This window comes from Neolamprologus multifasciatus, chromosome 15 (genome assembly GCF_963576455.1).
Source record: "Neolamprologus multifasciatus chromosome 15, fNeoMul1.2, whole genome shotgun sequence".
Taxonomy (NCBI): Eukaryota; Metazoa; Chordata; class Actinopteri; order Cichliformes; family Cichlidae; genus Neolamprologus; species Neolamprologus multifasciatus.
In genome coordinates this window covers 7,542,793-7,567,240 of record NC_140453.1, presented here as the reverse complement: position 1 = coordinate 7,567,240, position 24,448 = coordinate 7,542,793, and the positions used below count along the sequence as shown (strand labels likewise).

The 24,448-nt window shown below is 42.1% G+C and overlaps 2 protein-coding genes across 2 annotated transcripts; one reads left to right on the top strand and one right to left on the bottom strand.

Moving 5' to 3' along the window:
• The first annotated feature begins 6,244 nt into the window (after nt 1–6,244).
• pou3f2a (POU class 3 homeobox 2a) lies at nt 6,245–10,172 on the top strand. The gene has a single exon (XM_085132612.1). It carries the CDS (start codon nt 6,917–6,919, stop codon nt 8,306–8,308), a length of 1,392 nt encoding a protein of 463 aa, XP_084988738.1. The 5' UTR covers nt 6,245–6,916; the 3' UTR covers nt 8,309–10,172.
• A 6,919-nt stretch (nt 10,173–17,091) lies between these two features.
• faxca (failed axon connections homolog, metaxin like GST domain containing a) lies at nt 17,092–23,680 on the bottom strand. The gene is made up of 6 exons (XM_085132613.1): nt 23,191–23,680; nt 19,886–20,021; nt 19,508–19,704; nt 19,199–19,416; nt 18,516–18,632; nt 17,092–17,588 (listed from the first exon to the last, which is right to left on the bottom strand). The coding sequence occupies exons 1-6, from the start codon at nt 23,448–23,450 to the stop codon at nt 17,284–17,286; spliced, it is 1,233 nt and encodes a 410-aa protein (XP_084988739.1). The 5' UTR covers nt 23,451–23,680; the 3' UTR covers nt 17,092–17,283.
• Between the last annotated feature and the right edge of the window lie 768 nt (nt 23,681–24,448).

Genomic DNA, 24,448 nt, shown 5'->3' with positions numbered 1-24,448 from the left:
CTCTGCACCTCTTTATAAGCATTTTACTCACTCTGCTCATTTTCATCGACAAACTCCAATTTATTACTTCAATCTTTCACATAAACAGTGTATACCCAGGTACAAACAACCAGTCTCTGTCTTCGCTGAAGGCCTATACAGGACTCATTCATATCGACTGTGCTCACACAGTAACCCATTGTGTGTCCATTTGCATGGATAGCTGTAGATTTATTTGTACTGTAGGGCGCAGTGCAGATTTGTGTATGGACGTTTATGGAGATTTACTCCTGCTTTAACCCCAGGGTTAGCCATCAGTATTGATTGGAACAGACTTAGCCTGATTTTAATCCCTGCTTGGCCCAAGACTATCGATCAAGGCGCTGAGCTTTCAAGTGGGTTTAACGACCTACCTGCCCCTTCTCCCGTCCCGCACTCCCCCTTTTCCTGATGTGCTCTTTTTCTGCTTGAGGAGAAAAGGGAGAGGTTTGTTATCACCCCCCAAAGCAGAAGTGACACGAGGCTTTAAGCTTGTATCCACGAGGCCACACACTCCAATACAACCCTACACCTCCAAACCATTACACCAGGCTGTGACAAGTAGCTGCTGGTAAAATACGACTGCTTCCCCTGACTGGAGTTTGTGTAGGACATTTTAAAGAAGGAGGAGAGATGAATCTGTGCACCTCGACAGCAATGTCACGGTAAAAATACCTGCCGGTGAATTATGACCACTCAGCTAGAGGTAGGAGCGTCCCTTTATGTCTTTATAGGTTCTCTGAAGACAGTTATATGGGACAACATGGGAAGTCTTATAGTAGCTCTGGTGTCTTGGGACTTGAGGAGTGTTGTGAATTTATAGATCCACAGAATGGTCACCAGTCTGATTGGTCCACCACAGAAACACTGGAAATCGAGATCTAGGCTTTAGAGGTATTTGACTATATGTGTGTGTTGGCTTTCCACCCCCTATACAGAAATATGAATTTGAGTATTTGAGTGTATTTCTGTACTTTGAAACATTTGTCACTTTTTGTGTAAAATACAGCTAGTGGTGTCTGCATGTGTGTGTGAGATACTTACTGCGTTTGGTGTTTCTCCTCCATTTGTCCTCCCAGAGGCAGATCAGGCGAAGGGGAAATAAATTGGAGAAAGAGAATAAATCAATGCTAAACTGAGCACCAGTGAGACCTCCCAACCCTGACACCACCTCTTACACACATAAACACACACACGTACAGAAATGCACAATGTGAAACGTGTCCATGGAAATTGGTGTATATGTCCATATATCAGTACTTACAAGCTAGGAAAAGAGAAGTTGGCTGTTTATATGTATGCAAACCATTAGCACTGTGCAAAAATCTTGAGTTACCCCCTCATTTCTTTGTATTTTGCTAGAAAAATTGAAAATTGGCGCAGTGATTTGTTTACCTCTTAGGCAAGATTTCTCGTCATCTCATTAAGCAGTCTTCAGGAATAGTTTTTCCAGGCTTCCTAAAGGGTATTTAAAGCTCTTCACTGGATTTTGGCTGCCTTTTTATTCCATCTTGCTCCAGTAATTTTGAGGTCCAAGCTCTGGGGGAAGATATTGTTTGTTTTTTTGATCCAGCTGTGTTTGTGTACTGCAGTGTGTTTGGGGTCATTGTCATGCTGAAAAATTAATCTGGTGCCAATCAGACAGTTTCCAGACACTCACTCTTGTACCTCTCTCTTGACCTCTATATATATTGGCAACAACTTGTACCAAAAATTTCGAATTTGTATTCAGAAACCGGTCCAAGAAACCTTTTTGCCAGTTCTTGTGTAATTTGGTATAACTCTTCTCTGCCTTGTCTCCCTGTTTTCTTTCCTTAGAAGTCCACCTTGTATTGAGACCATTTCTGATGAGGTTTCACTGAAGAGTCAATGGATCAACTGATGAGTCAGTTGCATGTCTCGGGTCTTGTGTCATGCCTTTAATGTATTTCTTCATATTTCTTAAAGACTTGACTTTCAGATACGGCTCATCTGCAGCAGTTTTTCATCAGCTGGGAAAAAAACAAGACCTCCTCCAAAGACAGGGAATTCTTGAGAAAGGTTGTTTCCCTATATGCTTGTATATGTAGCATGGAAGGACCAAAGTCTAAGTTATTATAGTCTTCTTGTATGAGCTGTTGGTATGACTGTTTGCACAGCAAGCCACGCCCTAATTCACCCTAACCAGTCATGGCAGCCTGGTCCTGCCAGAGGTTTCCTCCTTATAAAATAATTTTTTCTTCCCACTGTCACCAAATGCTTGCTCAGAGAGAGTCGTTTGATTGTTGGAGTTTGTTCTCCATTATTGTACAATCTTTACCTTACAATATAAAGCCCCTCAGGGTGGCTGTTGTTATGATTTGGCTCTATATAAAAAACTGAATTAAATGTTATTTGCTAGATGACTGCAGCAAAATGACCCAAATTAAATTAACCCTGCAAATATGTTCGATAGGTCTGGTTCAGCAGAAGGTACCTAGTCGGCATCAGTCTGCAACTGAAAACTGCAATGCCCGTAATAATAAAGCAGACGTTTAAGCTTTCATAAAATTTAAATGAGCAGGTTATCTTTATAGATTGGTACTAGGCTGTAAACATGGATAATGCTGGTATTTAGTTGAAGATTTTACAATTGATATTTAAGGCGACCAACTCACTGATATGAGTTTTGGTGCCAGCCTCGAATGGCCGTTCAGGGAACTGCATTTTGGCACTTCTGCACTGGCTTCATGTTTCAACCCTCCAGGTGACTACACATCAACTGACTCTACAACTATTTACGATGCACTTAAACTATCTGCGGTAGTGGTTTCAATTGCTTTCATCCTTCACACTTCATCTGGCATTTTCAGTGCCCACATGCACACCAGCAGATTAACAGTCCTTAACTTGACATTAAAGTTTAATAAACAGCATTCAGCCTCTGCATGTTAACTCACTACACAACTATACTCCAACTGACATTTCTATCATTTAGTCCAAACTATCTTTGGCACTTCGACTTCAGATTAAATTTCATCTGCAGTCATCGTTTACAGATTAGCTGACATTTTAACGGCTTTCATCTGTAAATTTTCTGAACGACAAACCGACAGCCGTCATCCTTCACAATTCAACTCACACGCACACCAACTGCTTTAAATGCCATGATAAAAATTTACATTTTTAAATTCTCGGAGCAAATGATCATTGACTGATTTCAGCTGCTTTTGGTTCTTGCATTTAAAACTCTTTCAGAGCTTCAGCCTAAATTCCAACATCCATTCAAAATCTCTGATGCAAGCAGTAAACTCTTCCAGACATTTTTAAAGCCATTTACTGTGTTTGTACCTGCACTTTCTAGTATAAGCCATCACAGCAACACATTTTTTCTCTGTCTTTGCTCTTTTTGTTTCAAACACCAGCATTCAATGCAGTGCTCATCATAGGAAATCCATATCAATCCAGCTGGATGTATTCTCTGACTCCAACCCCCAAAAAACAACCGAAAACACTAAAACATCACCTCCTGACATGTAGTTTTAACAGACCGCACCGAACAGAGCCCAGGCCACGTACTTCAGGCCGCAGATGGAGTTGAGCACTGGTGGTTGGGGGCGCGAGGGAGTGTGTAGATTGGGATTTTGGGGGTGCATTGGGGAATGGCTCTTGTCTGTGTTTTCCATTCAACCTAAGTCCTCTAAGACCTCCTCATCTCTTCTGAGAGGAGCAAGCTGAGATCTGATCTAATGCTGAGTGCCACATCTGAGTGAGTATGTGTGTGAGAGCGAGTGAGAGACACGAAACTACGATAAGAGCCTGCTGGGGACAAGAGTGTGTATGGGTAATGAACGAGGCTTGAGTGTGTGTCTGTGCGCGTGTGAGTGTTTGTGTGCTTACATTTAGGGGTAATGAATTAGTCCAGGGTTTATATTTTTCTGTGTGTGTGCCCCGTGTCTGTGCACTCTCCCTCATCTCTGAAGGGTTGTTTGGGGTATTCTGTTCAGGTTTCGCTCAGGGGGGAGGTGGGTTCTCCGAGTCTTGCATTCAGATGTAATTAGCCCAGACAATGGGCTGGTTAAAGCTGGAATCCTCCGAGCCCCCTCTTCCTTTGATTGTGTGGGCCAGCTGTGGAGGAATGGCCATTATCTCCCTGTGTCCGGCAGCATAAAGGAGCCCCCCTTGCCCCAGTTACCCCTGTGTTAGAGTTCCCACAGGGGGAGGGACATGGGCTGGTCACATACTGGTCTAGAGAAAGTGAAAGCAGCCAGAGTACTGGTGTGCTTGCAAACATTCGCTCACATTAATGGCTTCACCTCACACTTGAACTGTTCGTTCTCAAAGCAGTGTGGGAGAGCGGGTGGTACTGTTTACACAGGAGCCAATAAAAAAAGGCTTTTCACATCTGGATTCAAAAAGTGCTGGCCTTTAATGTAGTACTCCTGCTGCACTGCTACACCCAAAAAAGAAATAAACAGAGAGAGTAAAAACAAATTCAAATACAGCAAAAATGTAGGAAATGTAAAAAAGGAACAGATGCCTTTCTTCTATGGGTTTTTCCGTGCGCGTGTTTGTTTTCGTTCCATCTCAATCATAATCATTCAATCATAAATATCTCATAAAGAGTTGTGCCTGCGCACAGGGACACTTTGGCCCATTAGACTTGGGAAGAAATTGAATCTTTACAGCACTGGGGCCATAATTACTGTTAATTTAACGCTCAGAATCTCCATCATTAACTTTCACTCGTGAATACAGACAGGGAAACGAAGACTGCATGTGTGTGCAAAAGCGCTGCCTGTGTTGACAGCATAGCCGGCCCTTTGACTGAATTAACAACGACCTCTTCGTCTTGTAAGAACAGGACCCGCATCGTTTATGCGTTATTAAGTCCTGTAATTGGGCAGCCAGTAGTTTGCATATTAGTCTATTAGGGTAATATGTTTTGCCTCTCTCAACACACGGCTTGCCAGAGCCCCTGGCGACACATTTGGTAATTCTCCGAATTACACCCTAATCATAAGCCAGTGTTCTTTCGATCCCTATAAATCTGAGCGCGTCAGTTTATGTCTATGCATCCTCGGCTCAATCAGTTGAAGGATTTATTGGTTAACCTATCAGTTCTTATACGAAATTTTATTGTAGGTCACTGTGGTCTTCAATAACCTTATAAATGCTATTTTCTTTGCATGCCTTAGAGTCCCTCTGGCTTTAAATTTATTATATATATATATATATATATATATATATATATATATATATATATATATATATATTTAAATATAAAAGATTACACAGATGTTCCTTGATGCCCATGATGCTGCACAGCATCCCTGTTTGAAGGTGAAACATTGATGTTTTTTGGTCCTTTGAGGTTCCTTTAACCTCCTAATAGCTATGATGTCTTACAGTCAGTGCCCCACTTTGAGCCAATAAAATCACATCTCCTAAATACCAGTAGTTGCCAAAGTAGGTCCAGGGACCCCCGAGGGGTCTAATAGGGTTTCAGGGGGACTCAGCAGAATGAAGAATAGTTTAATTTCAATATTATTGCATTAATTTAAAGATAGGACCAGCAGATGCTGCAAAAAAATAGTGCTTTGATGAATTTTCACTAACTTAACTGATATTGTCTTCCCAACACCTTAATGATCCTGTCCTACAATGATAAACGAGGTACTGAAAGCCTTTAGTGAAAGCTTAGTTTCCATTAAAAACACTTTCATGGAGAATTCAAAGTCTTCAAAATGTACACAATGTAGTGTTTATAATATAATATACATTAAAATCGTCATTACAGCACAGCTTTAATCAAACATCAGTGCATCAGATTATGTTTAAAAGCTCAATCTTCATAGTTACAGGTAACATTAGCTGTCAAATAAGTGTGGAATTTTCTGGATTAGTCTAAAGTTGCATTAATTATTCAGCTAAGAGATTTTAAAGTGCAATAAAGTGGATATTTTAAATGGTATTTATGGGACTTGTGGGTATACCATTTAAAACTCATGTTGGAGAGCACTAATTTGCTGAAGGAGGAAATATTTTCTACATTTTGTTCCTCATCCGCACATTAAAGGTCGAGGCCTGCTGTCTGAAAAGCCAAGCCTCGCGTGCCACATCTCAAAGTTTACCCAACAGGCAGGTGGAGGTGGGGGCGGGTGGTGTAGGGTGGAGTGGGCTCAGAGCAGGCTGAGGGATCCATTCTTGTAAGCCTCCTCTATTTTCGGCCCCGATTTGCCCTCTCCTCTCCTCTGCCCCCCGCCCCCTCCTCCCTATTATTTGTCCCGTCGGCCGAGAGCGCGGCCCCAATGAGCCCTTTGGAACGGAACGAAAAGAAGGAGCGAATTGCAGCTGTGACGTGGGCGTCGTTGTTCCATTCACTGCGTTCGCCATGGTAACGGGGCAGAAGCTGGAAGCACGCAGCCCCTCTCTCTGGACAGCGTCCTGGGGGCAGAGAGGCAGCTGGAAGTTTCTCGTCACGATCGCTGCTTTGTTTTCGTGGCGCAAAATAACCTCCAGATATCCAACTTCACGCGCGTGGAATCAGACGTGGTCGGAATGTTTGGTAATTTTGAACATTTTGCTCTCTGAAAGTTGCGTTTAAAAAAACGATTAAAACGGGAATGATGACTATCCTACAATAATTAATATTTAAAGTCTTCATCTCGTGTGTAACTTTTACGCAGCGTTTTGACGCACAAATCCAACACTTGTGACCCAGTGACCCAGATCAAGGTTATAAAAGTACTTTAAAACAAAGACAGAAACGTCAGACCCCCCCCTTTTTTTTTCTTTTAGTACAACCCAGGTTCTTCTGCCTATTCTGTGTTTACACTGCCTGATTTCTCCCTCCACTTTGTAGTACTCTAGCATCCTGCAGGACTGCCTGTATTGTTGGGCAGAGTGATTGGGGTTTCTGTACAATCTCCCGTGACCAATGAGCGGGGTGCTGTCAGGGGTAACCACATCTGTCAACCGTTCTTGGCCAATAAAGAGCGGAGCGAGGCGGACCACAGGTGCGCGCCTCTGCGTCCCCTTGGCACAGCGCCCGGGAGATGCTGGAGAGAGACGCCTAGCTGCCCCGTGGCGCAAAAGAGTTACTGTCAAAGGCAGCCTCCTTTTAACTCCAGCTATCACTCTGGCTCCGATAGTTATGGCGACCGCAACGTCCAACCACTACAGCGTCCTCAGTACCCCCAGCAGCGCGCCGCCGCCGCACTCGGAGTCCGGGAGCATGCAGCAGGCGGCAGCGTACAGGGACGCGCACACCCTGCTCCAGAACGACTATAGCACGTTACCGGGCGCTGGGCATCCGCTCAGCCACGCGCACCAGTGGATAACGGCGCTGTCTCACGGTGACAGCGGGGCACCCTGGCCGTCTAGTCCCCTCGGAGAACAGGACGTGAAACCCGTATTGCATGACAGTGACCGAGAGGAGCTGCAGAACTCCAGCAGTCTGCAGCAGCAGCAGCAGCAACAGCAGCAACAGCGACACCCTCACCTAGCGCACCAGCAGGCGCATCACGACGCCAGAGCATGGCGAACCAGCACAGCCACAACGCACATCTCCGGTATGGCGACATCTGAGGGCCAGAGCCTGGTGTACTCTCAGTCCGGCTTCGGTCTGATGCCGGGGGGAGAGCAAGGGGGGATGCACCACCACCCTCTGCGCGAAGAGGACCATCACAGCCACAGTCCGCACCTCAGTGAACACGGAGGCGGCCCCGGGGCCCACCAGCAGTCTCTCACACACCATCACCAGCACGGGGGCCATCAGGATCAGTCTGACGAGGACACGCCGACCTCTGACGAGTTGGAGCAGTTTGCCAAGCAGTTCAAACAGCGGCGAATCAAGCTTGGCTTCACCCAGGCGGACGTGGGACTGGCTCTCGGGACACTGTACGGGAACGTTTTTTCTCAGACGACCATTTGCAGGTTCGAGGCGCTTCAGCTCAGCTTCAAAAACATGTGCAAACTAAAACCGTTGTTGAACAAGTGGCTGGAGGAGGCGGACTCCACCTCGGGGAGCCCCACCAGCTTGGATAAAATCGCGGCACAGGGACGGAAAAGGAAAAAGAGAACCTCCATTGAGGTGGGCGTCAAAGGGGCTCTGGAGAGCCATTTTCTCAAATGTCCAAAACCGGGAGCAGCGGAGATCAACTCCCTAGCGGACAGCCTGCAGCTGGAGAAGGAGGTGGTGAGGGTTTGGTTTTGTAACCGGCGGCAAAAGGAGAAGAGGATGACGCCCGCTGGGGGACAGATACCTGGAGGAGAGGACATGTACGGGGACACCCCTCCTCGCCACGGAGGACAAACTCCCGTGCAGTGACCTCAGTTCTCAATCCCGAGTAAAAACACGGACCCCTTAAAGGAGGTATAACGCCTCCTTATTTCTTTTATTCTCTGTGCTGGACCGCTCGGAACTGGACCTCAGCCAGTTTAGATGTTGGACCCACGGACAGACACAGTGGGGACACGCAGTGGCACGCGAGCGCTAAAAATACTCATAGCAGAGCCGTATGGAGAGGTTTCGTGGCGCAGAACTGCCAAACGTATCGGGGTGGTGTGTGCTAACCAGAAAAAAAAAAGAATAAGAAAAAAACAGCGACATTTTCTTTATGCCAGACCCAGGCGCCAGTGTGCCATCATCAAATATGTTATTTAAAAAAATAGAAGAAGAAGAGATGAAAAAAAGGCAGAGTGTGACACGGACGAGACGTGTCCGCGGGGAGAAAAAACATAAAAACTCGCTTCGGGCATGATGATTTAGTCGCAGTGAGTGTGGGTAAATAAACGCCATCTTTCCATCATAACAAAAGCAACAGGGGTTCTTCGCGGCTTGTGGCAAGAGAGGGCTGAAATGGCAGACACCTGCTGTACAATGTTTAAAAATTAAAGCCAATACCAGCCAGATAATTTATTATTATTATTATTATTATTATTATTATTATTATTATTGTAAAATTGTAGGTATTCGTCTAAATTTATTGTGACGACCTGAACTTATTCACAATAAAAATACAGTATTGCTTTAATATAATAAAATGTGAAAGTATTTACATTTTTACATTCCTAATTTAGCAGCAAATAATAATAACAAAATAAATAAATAATAATAATAATAATAATACAATTGAGACTGAGTATTGGTGGACTTCAAGGCTTTTCCTTTTGTGCAGACATGTCTGTGCGCCTGTTTACAGTGTGTTTTTGCTGTTTGTTATTTCTGTACTTTTCCAAAATGCTGTGACGAGAAAGACCGAGACTGTCCGGCTGGAACACTCTGAACAATCCAGCCCATTTTGCCTTCTTTTCCTGAGAAGAAGAAAAAAACTGAATATATCCTGGTACCAGCTCTGGCCACAGTGGCTATACTTCTACTACTACTACTGTATGACTCATTCATTCACGGAGAAGGCGATCTGTGGGATGTATCTTCATTCGTTTTTGTATTGCTTCGTTCGTTCGTTCGTTCGGTTGTTTATATGTTCAGTTTCTTTTCTGTCAGTCTGTGCCAAAGCACAAACACAGACACGTGTTCTTGTGCCACTGAAATCCTGTGATTGATAACCTGATCTGATAGTAGGAGTGTATGTGGGAGGAAAAAAACCACTAAAAGGTTCTTTTACCAAATTATGAATAAATAAATATACATATATATATATAACAGAAAAAAGAAAGAAAGAAAGAAAGCGGAAACTCAAATAAAGCTGAGGAATACTGATGACTGGAGAGGAACATTTTTAATAGACCAAAGCTTGTTAATGTGAGACAGTGTACAAAAAAAAAATAACAAACCTGAATGTATAAGTCTTACCTAACAACATCAAAGTCGGTCTATAACCTCCCTTTTCATCGCCAATCATAAAAAATAACCATAGCAATATTTTTATGTAACGTTTTGCAATACGCACATGGCATTTTTTATTTATGGGTAGGTATTACATAACAATTCGCCCCCGATAAAAAAAAATAAGGCCCCATATTTGTGAAATTTAAAAAAATACTGTAATCACACCCTGTTTAATCTTCAGCTGAATTTGAGTTTCTGATGTGTGGAGGGGAAAAAAGAGGCAAACCAAAACAAAATAGCAGTGACCTGAAATCTGTGATCAAACGAAGAGGAAAAAGAAATCAACGATTGCACAATTTCTAAATGCTTTTTGTCATTAAAGCGTATTTGTTTTCTAAAACTCTGCAGTCCTGCACGTTCATTGCGCTTCAGGGTTGAAGAAAGAAGGGGAAAAAAGTCGCATTTAACTGTATTTTTTATTGTGTGCGGACTCGCATTAAAATTGGGGATTTTATCAGTTCGTCTCGGTTGTTTAAAATGTTTCACCTGCTTCGCTGAAGTGTTTGCTACCGCTGATGTGCTCTGATACTGCTGTGTGATGGATGTTACAGAAGATGCTCAGCAAGTGACTTCACATTATTATTATTATTAGGATAAATGCGAAATGCGATCGACAAGCACGGCGAGATAAATTTCTGACCATCGAAGCAAAATTTAAAAAAATGTTCTTAGGCAATGAATAAATAAATAAAAAGCAGGCCTGTCTGTAAAGGATGTGAAATGAAGGTATATAGGCCTCACTGCAGGTGAGGTACAGAAGCTGATGTAACAATAGTGTTATTGTGTATAATTGGGCCTGCTGCCATCAGCATGCGCACTAAAAATAGCCATAAACCTGTCCTATTTATCATTTTCATGTACGATGAAGTAATATACAAATAGTTTAAATGGGAAACGTGTGCAAATAAATCAACACTGAAATGTTGTGCAAAAAAAGGAAAAAGAAAATATCGACAGGGTTTTTCAAATAGAGATTAAAAGGTTGTGGCTTCAGTCTAAATTACAAAAAAAAAAATGAAGCTTAAACTGTTGTTTCAGAACCTGTGCGAGCCTTCACCAGGTGGAAATGCATTTAACAGTACATCTCTGCACTGGGTTTGTTCACCTCGTGTCTGTACTGTATGTTTTATTACACCTTGGCCTGATCGGTGGTCAAATCGGAAAGTGTCCTGACGCCACCTGGTGGTTTAAAGGAAGCCTCAAGAGCCTTAAGTTGAATGTAAGGTGGTCGATTTTTGAACGGTGAACGCCGATGTTCAATATTATTATTTTTTACAGGCCAGTGTGTCCATTATTCCATAATCATCGATTTTCATGAATAATCATTAGGCAATTAGTTATGTGATGAGGTTACAGAACAAGAGCAGACAGAGCTTAAAAATGGCATTAAATTTTAAAAAGTTGGTAAAAAGTGAACAACACATGCAGATTTTGAATTTTACTCATTTTTGAGTGAAATTATTATCATCATTATTATTGTTATTATAATTCCTTCTTTACTATAAAGATTCCCAATTTTCCCCTAATTTTGAGATCCAGTTATTATGTTATTTTACCAGATTCCTGTATTTCTCCACCACAATCTTGATCAAACATACTTTTAAAAAAAAAGGTTTATTGTAGTATTAATTAAAGGGGAGATGGAGGCAAAGTTTATTTACCTGTGTTGAATTTCTAGGTGAATGGTGGTTAAAAAACATTCTGACACTTTGCGTTTTGAGAATGTGGAACTGGGACATCTTTATTTAAACAAACTGACAATGCACATTTTTGTAATTTCAAATATTGAAATAATAGTTAAAGTTAAAGTAAATGAAAAAAATATGTAGATATATAATTTGCTATCAACCTTAAAATAACAAGGAATCTGTCTAACTGTGCGCCTGTATTTTATTTTACTATCATTTGATATACACAAGCTTTTATTTTGACACGACTTGAAACTGGTGTGTGCAGTTGAGGGGCAACAAAAGAGAGTGCCTGAAAGAGAAAGAAAGAGATAAGCGTGAATATTTGTGTGTGTGTGTGTGTGTGTGTGTGTGTGTGTGTGTGTAAACCTGGTTTGAACCCAGCTCTCTGGAGGACCCCGTTGCCTGGATTCCGCCCTATCAGCAAGCGACCATCTGCCCTCCTCCCGGCCCTCACGCTCCTACAGGCATCCTCTGCATTTTTCATATTTTTACACACACACACACACACACACACACGCTTAGTTCTCACTGCACACATTGTCTCACCTCACATATCATGCATTCAGCCACGTGTTAGACACACACACACAGCTGCTCCCTCTGACACTGTATGCCATCTTTGACTCACCAGCGATGATTTATACTCTGGTGTCATTGTCAGTCCTGAATTGTCTCCCCTATCTTGTGTGGAAGCGATCTCCCAGGGATTTTGCACAATGGTCTCAGAAACGCAACCAGCCAAAGCTATCAAATATCATTCATCTGTTCTCGAGCTGTTTGTCTCTTCCCCTTTTCAAGCCCGCTTCGCACCCAAACCCACGCTCCGTCTCTACATTGGTGCTCCCGCAACTTGCCTTTTCTCTTTCTATACCCTGCTTTTTCCTGTCTGTTTCCCTTAGAGCCCAAAGAAAAGGGCAGAGAGCTAATCCTTCAGCATTGTTGGGTGGGCTTAGTATTGTCGTATGGCAGCAAGCACAGAGGGAGAGGGATTATGAGATAGATATGCCAGAGTATACACAGTTCAACATGTTGATACTGAACAGTTCATGCAGAAATATTCTAATTTTTCATGCATGCAGCAATCCACACAATGACGGAAACAAAACCAGAGGAAAATATGGCAGTTATATTTAATGAAATATTAGAAGTAATCCATTGTCATACAGCATTTTATCTCTGTTTATGATACATTCATAAGAATCTCTTTTTTTAAAAAACCCTTGTAGAGCATATTCTTTCAGGTCATATTCATTTATCTCACTCTCTCTGTCTTTATATATATATATATATATATATATATATATATATATTTATAAATTATATATTTAGTTTGGCTTTTTTCTGGCTCACTTATTTACAGTCCAACAAGATACCACAAGTGTTTTTCCACACGCACAACATCAAGACAACAGCGCAATGTGGCTTCTACAAGTCTACAAGCAGGAATCAGGGTAGAATGGGAACAGTGACGCGCAGGGCGGGGCTTAAACCCCGACTTCTCACCTCGAAATGCAGAGGAACACTGAGACAGACAGAGTTGGCAACAGACTCTTATCAGGAGGACTTTTGCAATTTGTACTGCCAGAGGTGAAGTCGCACGAGAGAGAGAGGAGACACCGATGATCAGCCGATCAGCAGGATGACTCACCTCACCCTGCTTACAGAAGATCGAGTGTCAGTTTGGTATCTCGGCTTCAAGTGAACATAAATCACTGCGGGGCGAAGCTGAGTTATTGTGTCTTGTAAAGGCAGAGTCTGCAGCAAATGTCAGACATGCAGCAAACCGCATGTATGAGCTGCAAAACTTTCCAGGTTGTGGATATACATGCAACCACTGCTGTGACTTGCATGGACATGTGTAGCTTTTATAAGAGTTATATGTCAGCAGAAGCCTGAAGAAAATCCAGCAGCGCACTAATACACCAACGCATACATTAGTCTGACAGTGATTTTCAGACATAGAAACATAACACGTGTAAACATAACTAAAGTGCAAAATGTAGAAAAAAAGTAGAATTGCTTATCAAATTCAAGCACATCAGTCATCTTAATAAATTAATAGAAATAGCATAAACTAAATATAATATATAAATAAATGTAACATACAAAAACAGAAGTCATACACTGGCACTGGTATGAAGTAAACAGTTTAGCTTCAGGCTGAATCTGACTACTGACGTTAAAAGGCAATAGCATGCAGGCCAGGGGTTTTAAGACACCAAACCAAACTTTTTAGTTCATTAGCTTCTTAGTTTCAGTCTGTTACTCCACTGAAATTCACCTGCTGAACACACACACTTACACACACACACACACACACACACACACACGCACCCATAAAGGCTTCAGTGTCTGCTGTGTCCCCACAAAAGGCTTATATCAGACTCAGAGTTTGGACCAACAACTTATGGCATTGTTTTATCGAGCAGAATTCAACAGAGAGGCATCATCACATTCAAACTCATGGTTTTAAAACGACATCAGAATCGTAATAGTGCCTTAAGGATCAAAAAATAAATAAAAAGCCCTCTCATCCTTTGGACTCTTTCCCCATCAGTTCCCTTCGTTATGTAGGATTGTTGCTTCTTCTTTCCAATTAGAGGTAAGTTAATGCTACATCTGTTTTTAATTCTAGTCTTACATACATGCAGCATCCCCACAAACGAAGCCACGCTTGCACATTTGGGAGACAAATCTGAGCATTTGAAAGACTCAAACATACAAAAGCAACTTATTATAGCATAAAAGACATTTTTAATGTTATCCTATAAATGTGGTTATTAGAACTGAGAGCAGCAGGAGTTGTGAGCATATTTGGAAAAATTGCTTCCAGTGCTCTCTGGTGGACAAATGACTAACTGGAGATGCGGTTTTTAAAATTACGCCAAATATATTTTAGTGTAACTTACTGGCTGACATCATGTATACGCCCATTAAAGGCCTCTCATCTGGGTTTAAATTGCAGTTTTTCCAACTGTAGTTACTGATCACATCCACAATTTGTTTACTGTGAGGTCTGTAATTTCCCCTAAAGTTCCCTAACAGAACTTTTAGTTTCAGCAACTCTGTAACTCCGTTATGGACAGAGTGTAGGACAGGTCGAATAAAATGTCTGGGACTGACTGTGATTGCTGAGTTCACCTAACTAGCTCAGGTACAGTCGTGTGAAAAAGAAAGAACACCCACACTAAGTTTTACAGTTTTGAGCATCAGGACATCTGGTCCTTACCAGATCCTTAAATGAGGTAACTACAGCCTGATGTGAAAAATAACACATGCATTATTACACCATGTCATTATTTACTTAACTAAAACTAAGCCAAAAATACAGATGCAGTGTGTGTACACCCTCACTGTTTCCACAGAAGTAGCAACCGGATGCTGTTAATCAAATGCACTTCATTAACTGATCATCAGGAAGTGTGAGCAATTCTCTGAAAGGAAAAGGTTTTGCCGCTTGTTTGCGTTAACACACTGCCAAGGAGCGAAGACTTCTGCAAAGTTCATAGAGAAGGGTTATAATGCGATTTCCAAACAATTTGAAGTCTGTCATTCAACAGTGAGAAAGATGAGGGGAAAACATTTGTCAGTCGTCCCAGGAGTGGACATCCTGGCAAATTCACCCCAAAGTCCGGCTGTGCCGTGTTTACAGAAATTGAAAAAAACAAAGAGCTAAATCTGAGACTCTACAGGCCTCAGTTAGCATGTTAAACATTACAGTTCTTGACAGGACAGTTAGAAAAAGACTGAACTTTCTCCTGGTAACTCGTTTGCCCATTCCTTTTAAAATATGACACGAACCTGACAACAAGGCTAACGTTTGCAAAGTTGCATATAAACATATCACAAGACATCTAGAACAATGCCGTTTGGACAGATGAGACTAAAGTGGAGGTGTTTGGCCATAATGCACAGCACCATGTTTGGAGAAAACCAAACAAAGCAAATTAACACAAATATGTCACACCAACTGTCCAGTACAGGAGTGGAGGTGTGATGATGTCGGTCTGTGTTGCAGCCACATGAAAAGAATTTCACCACAACAATGTGAGAGACTGATTCAGTCATGGAGAAAACAATCACGTCCGATTACTGATGCTTAAAGATGGCTACTGGACCATGGGGTATACTTGGTTATTCACATCCTGCTTCTGCATTTCAGCTTTTTTTTTTTTTTTTTTAATAACAACACAGTGTAATACGTCGTGTGTTGGTATTCACCTGAGGCTATATATACATTATTTTAGAATCTGTTAAGACCATGTGACTTTTTAATATGTCCTGACATGTTTTCTGACCTTAGAGTTGAAAGAGGGTGTGCTTTCTTTATACCAGGACTGTAAGTACAGACAACAAACTTCTAGAGCTAAATATTTTTAAAATGACGTGAGGCTAACATGCACAAGAACATAAATAGTATTTCGCCCTTTCTTCCATGCATACGAAACGTTGTCGGTACGTGCGCTTGATGAACGACAAGCGCACATAGAGCCTGCCCCTTACCATCACACACCACAATTATCACAGCCTGGCATAAATTGAACCTGTGTCTGTGTCTCTTATTGCTTTACGTAACATTTCCTGACAGAAATCCTGAAAGAAAACAAGTGCTTTTTTTCCATAATCCATTGGATACATGCTCGCACGGCTGATTTGGCCAGAGGCACCGACAAACAAGCTACATCGTTCCACCACACTAGGCTTACTAAGAAATGTAGCTAAAGATTATCAATGTGGGGTGCTAAGAGAGACTTATGGGCCTGAATCAGCCATGCACTTTGAGTCTTCAGTCTTCTATCTATTGCTCTATATCTACACGATTGTTTGGCGTGCGCTCAATGCTTGAATGCATGTAAAATCTCCTAAATACAGCAGCGTACATTAAGATTTGGGGGATTTTTTTGGAGGCAAAATAATTGCCTCAGTTAGACAAGATGTTAATGGAAACTGGGAGTTTACTACCTATTATGTTTTATGATTTTTCTTTTCTCAACTGTTTAAATACTGTAATATCCCTGTAATCGGATACATACAGTAAAAGAATTCACAGGGTTCCTCTAGCTGATCTTAGACCAGCAGGGTAGGAATTCATAAGAGAAACACCTAGAATATTTACACCATATGACAGACGACATAATACTATAGTTCCAGCCTATCTATATTATTTATACTCATATATAATACAGTTTTTATCTATTAAATCTGAGAATGAAGTCAGATTCGTTTATATATTTACACTGAAATGTTTTCTTTCTGATGGATTCTGTACAGTTCCTTTCATGTATTAAAGGTTCATTTGGTACACGCACACACACACATGCACTCACAAATACTCACACACACAGACGCAAAACGCTGCTGGGTGGTGCGAGCTGCTACGAGGGACAACGGTGGGCACGCAACGGACAACGGGTAGAAGGTCGTGGTTGCAGTTGATGTGGAGGAGTTTCTCGGCAACTGCGTCATTTACTCCTGATTTGAATGCGTCTAGTTCTCACTTTTAAACCTACATTTCTTTTTTTTCTCTTCACTTCTTTTCTAGTTTCATCTCTGTTGTACCTTTTTACCCCTTGTTCTGCAATCTTTCCTCCACTACAGTTGGCACTTTACCCTTCTACACCCTCAACGTCCCGGCCGGCGAACGCCGAATACATCCCCCTCTTGTTTTCTGTTCTAAGACGTAGAACATAGGTGGGATGCAGCTCCCTCCTGCGGCGTGTCTATATGTAGTGTGTACTATAAGTGTGTGTGTGTGTTTCGTCAGCACTTCGGCTGGTCTATTTCAGAGCACTCCGTGTCCATGTCAGAGTCGTACAGCGAGTGGCCCGTGGGGTCACTCTGAGACGATGGCGGGTCTTGTGGCGTGTGAGTGTGTAAAGTGTTTGAGCGCGTATCGTCCTGGAAAGTGTCCGTGCGGGAGTAGAGGCCGAGGTCGGGGAGCTTCGAGGGCGAGTCGCTGCCCTCTGTGGTGTCGTTGTAGCGGAAGTCCTCCAGGTCGACGAACCACTCGGGCCAGAATCGCCGGCGGATGCGTTCGCAGTACATGGCGAGGTTGATCAGCTCACCTGGGTGGAACAAACATCTCAGTAGGTACAGCGCCCATAAGGTATCTCACTGAGACACCAGTGATATAAGTGAGTATAGGATTAGATCTCACAGTCCATAAAACAGCAAATAGCAACGGCAGCTGATAGCTCAGGAAACACTTTACTGCGGATTTCTGTGCAACTGCTCTAGCCTGCCTACAAGCTGCTTTGCAACCCACCTAAACACCAGTTGCTCATTTTAATCCCATCTTGGGCTGTTGTGTATACATCATATGGAAAATAACACCTTCTTTTGACTAAAGTGGTCCTAACTGAAATATTATTTTCCAGTAATGATGACTTAGATTTTAAAAGAAGAAGAAAACACATTTTTATGTATAAATAGTAATAAAATGATAATTCATCACTTTTCCATTGGTCCTTTTAGGCACTGATGAGCTTTAAAGGTTAGCAGAAGAGGTTAAAAAAAAGTGTCTAAGTCAAAGATCAGACAGTTTCTTATTATTAATTTTATTCTTATTCTCTTAGATAAACAAATAACTTGATTTACAGTTTAGTGAATTTCATTTTCATTTTGATGTTGCTCATCTTGCATCAGTTGATTATGATTTTCGCTAAAGGACATTGTGTTGTTTTCCTCTCATACGTAGTGTTCAAATGTATGAATTCTGTGCTGAACGTGTAATTAGAACATGCAAAAGATCACATTTCTATATTTCATAGAGCCATTGAAAATTCAGAAAGAAAAAGATTAGATATGTTTCCTGTGTTCTATTATGAATCAAATATGGATTTGAGAGATTTGCAAATCATTGCATTCTGTTTTGATTTACACTTTACGCATCATCCTGACTTTTTTGGAATTGGAGTTGTGTATACTGTACATACATCACTCAAGTGCACGTTTGCTTGAAATTAGGTAGACTGCCTTTCTGGTGAATTCACCTTTGATTAGCTGCTCTGGCCGCGATCCCGGTAGCGTCCACATAGCAGGGGCCAGGTGACCAAACACTGCGGCGTCTACTGTTGAAAGCTTAGAGCCCATAATGTACTTCTTATCACCTTAGACAGCAGACAGAAAAATATAAGTCAAACAGTGAAGCTTTCCCCCCTTGAATTCCATTTTCTTCTGTTTTATAATAAATAAACACATACTGGTAACAGATTAACTGACACCTTTAGTGAAAAACATTTAACCTGAGAAGCCACCTGTCATGGCCAAACAACTGCAAATCGTCTACCATGAACTGCCCGGTTTGACAGTGATTGCAATGCTAAGTTTCTACCACAGCAGGTCAGTGTTGAGCAATCCCTTCAGTTTTTTTCCATCTACTGCTGCTAATAAACGTGATGTCTCTGGTTATAGGTCTCAAGGCGCATATTGAAAAGCCACTGATCTGGCCCTGGGGTAAAATATGCAAGCAAAATGGTGACACACACTGAGATCGAGCTTCACGATACGAAGTGATTTGTAGATTTACAAAACAAAGCAAAAAAAAGGAAGAAAAAAAAGTGTTTTCCATTTGTCTTCTGGAAAAACGTACTTCTAACCTTAATGCATACTTAAATAGATTCAGTTGCCCATAGGCTGACTCATACTATTTTAAATTGGAAAAAAAAACCCTCACCTAGCAGGGTGGCCAGGGTGCGCATGTCCTTCTCCATTAAGGCGTACACCTCCTCGGTAGAGAATCGTCCAATCCCGTGACCATACATCTCCCTCTTAACGATCCCACCTGTCAGGTGACTCAGGATCCACTTGAGTAGGTCACTCAGTGGACCGCTCACCGACAGCATCTTCTGGGTCTCCTCCAGGTTGTCCACCCACTGACAGTAAGCTATGGTCCTGTGATATGCATATATATTTATATATACAGACACACAGATGCACTCATTTAATACAAAAACAATCAGCTTGAATCTCAGCGGTCCCTCACCAGTAGAAGTGCTCATCCACCATTTTGGTGATGGCGCGTGATAAGGCCTTCTCCTGGGGTGTCAGGCTCTTGTTGAGGCTCACGCCCAGCTTCTCCTCCAAGTAGTCGATGATGAATTCTGTCCCACACACCTGCTCCTGGTTGTACTCGATCCATGGCATCTTTCCCTGCGGCGAAAGCTTCCCATCAAAGTAGTTCTAGAAGAGGATTAAGGAAAAGGGGGTGGGAAGATGATGAGAAAATTCTCAAAGTGGTTGGTAAATGCTGCAAAAGAAACTGAGTGATCTTTGCAGGAGAGATTATTTTTAATAAATTCATTTTATTATATAACAGACAAAATATTGTTTTTCTTTTGCAGCCACGTAAACACAGTCATACCTGGTAGGGCAGGTCAACCATACGGAGGTAGGTCTCCAGCTTAAGGCAGAAAGGCGACAGAGATGGGGCGCCAGTTTTGGGCCTGGAGAACTGGTGGAGTATGATTGCATCTTTAGAGTCCAGCTCTTCCTCCTTTCTGTATGAGGCAAAGAAGGAAAGAGCTGCATGTCACATACACTCCGAGGGTTGTGAAAAAACAACAACTAAACACTAAAATGTAGAGTGTGGGTGTGTGGGTTGGGTGTGAGTCAACTGCATACATGGACATAGCACTCGTCTTTTATATTTCTACATAGACATTTAGTCCTTTGCAGTTTTCAGCATTTTTTCGTTTGGGTTGTGTTCTTCATCAGAAGTTTAGCCTTTTCTCTTGATGCTACATTGTAAATATGATGGATTAAGACCAATCTATCAGCCTCGACTACATCCCTGCTTTTCACTTTGATTAGAAGACTGATACCATCCTCACAGCCGGCTGTTAGTAGTCTACTTCATATTATAGCTGAAAACAGGGAAGCAATTAGGCCTGCTTTTAGGGAACAAAAAGGAAGTCGGCATGACACAAATCTTTAGATCTTAGATGTACAAACACTTGATATAACATTAGACCATGTTTAAATTTAAGTTAGGATGAGTGTTAGCCAAGTATTTTGTGTCAACTATATATAGAGTGTAGTTTTTTCTATTATTTGATGTTATTAGCCCCTCTGATGTCAGTGAGAGTGGGTATCATTGAATAGTCAGTTTTGGCACAGGCACACGGGTTTACAAAGGGCAGCTAATCAGAGGAAATCTGGCTTGGAGGGCGGCCTTAAAGGGAGAAGAGCTATTAGCTTCATACAGTCGAAGTCTAGCCAAAAGCCCATTACAAGATAAAGAACTATACTGCAACTGTAGAAGAGTCCATGAACAAACAAATATGGAGATAGCCATCATAGTTGCTCATAAAGCACTTATTTTTGTGGTTATTGTTAGAGTAATAAGGTTGGTGTATGTATTTAGCTAGTTTTGGGGAGCATGCAAAGACTTAAAGTAGTTTAGCAGATTTTATGGTTAAGGTAAGTCTCGGAAGCAGTATTATTTTGGACAGCACATTTTTATTTAGTTTTAGCCATATTTTTTTCAAATCTTTTACTTTCAGTCTAGTTTTAGTTGGCCAAATATCTAAAGATTATAGCAGACTAGATCTGAAGCTGATTCAGGTGACAAAATATAAAAATGTTGTGTTTTTACTGTTGAGAGTTTTTCCAGCGTCCTGTTTTCCTTGACATCAAATGTAAATTATGTCCATATGTCTACTCTTCTCTTCCTACCAAGCATTAGAATTTTGCTGCATTTCCGTGAGAAACGGGGGTCATGGGCGCTAGCTGTACCTAGTAGTGGGCAGATTGATCCAAATATGGATAGCATCAATACCAACGCTGGAACTGGTATTGGATTGATACTAGCACGAGAGCGCTGATACTCTGTTTCTATCCTCTAAGTAAGGCATGAAGCCCCCTGAATTGTGTTTTTGAAACCTTTTTGTTTTGACTGTCATGGATTTATTTACAGCGTAAAGCACACTTGAAAAAAGTCCTTTAGAGACAGGAACATTTGCACTCCAAAAAGTTTCCAAAAAGCAAACAAACAAAAAACGACAACAACACAGTTTCATATCCATGAAAAGGTGAACGTTGTGTCTTTATTGTGTTAACTAATTATTGTGGAAAGTAAAAATCACAGCGATTCAGTGGTCTAAAATTTGAAAATTGATAGTGATTGGTCTCATTAGTCATGACACACTTACTCTCCCCTACATAAACTGCCTTTATACACTGAAATCAGTATTGGTACTGATATTGGTATCGGCAATAGTGGCCCAGTATTTACTTGGTATTGGATCATACCAAAATTAGCAATTTTGCTGCACTGTTTCCGGGGCCAGATCAAATTTGCGACTCTAATCTTCTGACTGAATCACTTCCTCATCGGCTGTTCTGATTGGCTCTCCGCTCTCCAGATTATTCTGATCTGGTTTTTATTATTTGAGGAAACTGTCAGTACATTTCCTCACAGTTAATGTCCTCCTGCTTTATCCTGCTTTAGTTTTTATTAAGTTACTCTCTTGCTTTCGTCAGCAAAAAAATAAAAATAAAAATGAAAAGGTCGCAAGTATGTGCATCACGTGGGCTGTCTGCACGAAAATTGTAACATTATAATAACGAATCACCGACCGGTTAAAGTCAAAACTGCCACAACCACAGCCAGACGAAAAGCAGCACATTCACGCGGAGAGGATGCAGAATTAGGACAAGGAGCTGTCCGCCGTGTAAAGTGCTGAAACGACAAACAAGCAGGCGGCTGAGTGCAGGAGCTGTCTATTTTCAGTGCGGTGCTTAAATAGCCGCTGACACCAGAATAGAGGATCACCTACAGCACGCATGGCTGCTGACAGGACGATATAGAGAAAGGGAGGCAGGGGAAAACTGCAACATATCCGCTCATACAGGTACAAAAAACCAACAAAAAAAACCGCAGAGGAAGCTTCCGTTTCCTCATCTTAAAAGCACATCGTCCAGTGCCATTTGCAGTAACACTAAGTACCCTTTAAACTGTAACATAGCACAGACCCTGGCCTGGACTGCGGGTAAATCGAAGAAATAAACTCGCTCAGTCAAAGCTTTCACCCTGAAAATGAATAATCAAGCACACAGCGCTTCTTTCTACTTTAAAGCTGCCACATCCCCTCCCGCAACCTTCATGATTCAAGGTGTTTACATCAGAGGTTATAAAAGACCCACACACCACTGCAGCGTTTAGACTGGACCTAAACACCAGCGGGAGTGTTAACCTCCATCACCTCCCTCGTCCTTCTAGCAGAGACTAATGAAAGCGACCTACTGCCTCTAATGTCCTTTCATTTGGCAGCAGAGCTATGTGAAGGCCGTGGTAGCACACGGACATACAATAACACTAATAAACTATTATCATATCACTGATCACAGAAATAAGCTAGCGAAGATGGAAATCTCCCCTAATATGTGTGTGTTTATGAGGAGGAAGCTCAAGGGGTGGAGGTTCCGTTACATCACAACACCCCCACCCCCACTCACGACTCCTTCTCCCCTGTCTCCACTCTCACCCAGCCCAATCAGACGAGATTAAGTAATATCAGACCTCAGTGGAAAATACAGCTTTGGAGTGAAAATATGAGCAGATCAAATCCACACGGATTGTGCTCTGGCCTGGGAGGCCTGCGTACAGGGATCCTGAGGTCTGCCTCTCTCTGGCAGTCCCTGTGTTGTTGTTGTTGTTGTTGGTACCTGATGGCCAGCAGTTCGTGCAGCAGATAAGCAGCGGCAGCGAGCAGAGCCCCTCCGGTCAAATACAGTGTTTTCCGCCACCACGAGTCCGAGCCCAAAGCTGACATGATCCCGCCGCAGTCCTGCAGTGGGTACGCGATGATGTACCCGTAAAACGAGAGCTGCTCATCGGACCCCAGCAGACCGGAGGAGAGGCTCTGGTTCGGACCGAGATCAACCACACACGACCGAGTCCAGGCGAACCCGACACGCCAGTACATGCTCTCTGTCTCTGGCCACTTTCCGCCTCACTCTGGCAGCCAAGAGCTTCATCAGCGGGGGCTTCATCAGTGCACGCGGATGCAGGTGAGACGCGACGGCACGAGGACCAGCCGACCGGACACAAGCATCCCGCCCGGAGCCCGTCCCCGTAGCGGGGTCGACTTTCTCTGAAGCCCGCTCGGAGCTCCCAGGTTATGTCCCCCTTTTTATAATTACTGTCAAGAGTGAGAGAAACACAAAAGGGTTTCCGGTTAGCCTTTCAATATAAAATTGGATGGATTTGCGGGTCATCCTTTGCAAAACAATTCGAGTAATGTCAAGAAAAGTGCCGAATAAAAATAGATAAATACAAAGCTAAATACAAACCATTATTAAACTACTACAAAATAATAAGGCTACTTTACTAGTGGACAGCCAAATGAATGAGTGGCATTCATTCAGGACAAAATTCCTTCCCTTTTGACAATACTTTATATCTAACCTATTAAAACAGATAAAATTCTTATAAATGAGGCAACAGTGCTAATAAAAATATTAGAAACAGCACAATATTTGTGGCAATAAAAGGCCATAAAAATGAACAAGTGTGCCACAGAGAATGAGAAAATATGAAGATTTGTTTCAAGTTTACTGAAGCGTAGTAGCTTTAAAAGTCGAACTTCAAACAGGCTTTTGTATCTTTTGACCATGATTAATTCTTTGGGGTTACACTTATTTTAAACTTAATTCCCTGTCGGTGCGGTTGCCAACAGATGTGTCACAGACTTCACATTATGGTTAAGTACTCCTGAAGAAGCACTTAAAAATAGCTTTGCTTCCGCATTTTGTCAGTTCATATGTAATCTTGACTTTAGACCTTTATTTTGAAGGAGACATCACATAGCTTGCCGTACGACCTCCGCTGCCCTCAGAAATTCTCTTATGCAGCTAAAGCGACGTCACGGGAACTGACTGTACCCCGAAGGCGTCAACTACCAGAGTTTACTGCACCTCTGCG

Coding starts and splice junctions, on each gene's coding strand:
- faxca (XM_085132613.1), bottom strand. CDS start 23,450: ATGTACTGGCGTGTCGGGTTCGCCTGGACTCGGTCGTGTGTGGTTGAT. Junction 20,022..23,190: donor CACGAACTGCTGGCCATCAG/GTACCAACAACA, acceptor TGCCTCATACAG/AAAGGAGGAAGAGCTGGACT. Junction 19,705..19,885: donor TGGTTGACCTGCCCTACCAG/GTATGACTGTGT, acceptor ATCCTCTTCTAG/AACTACTTTGATGGGAAGCT.
- pou3f2a (XM_085132612.1), top strand. CDS start 6,917: ATGAGCGGGGTGCTGTCAGGGGTAACCACATCTGTCAACCGTTCTTGG.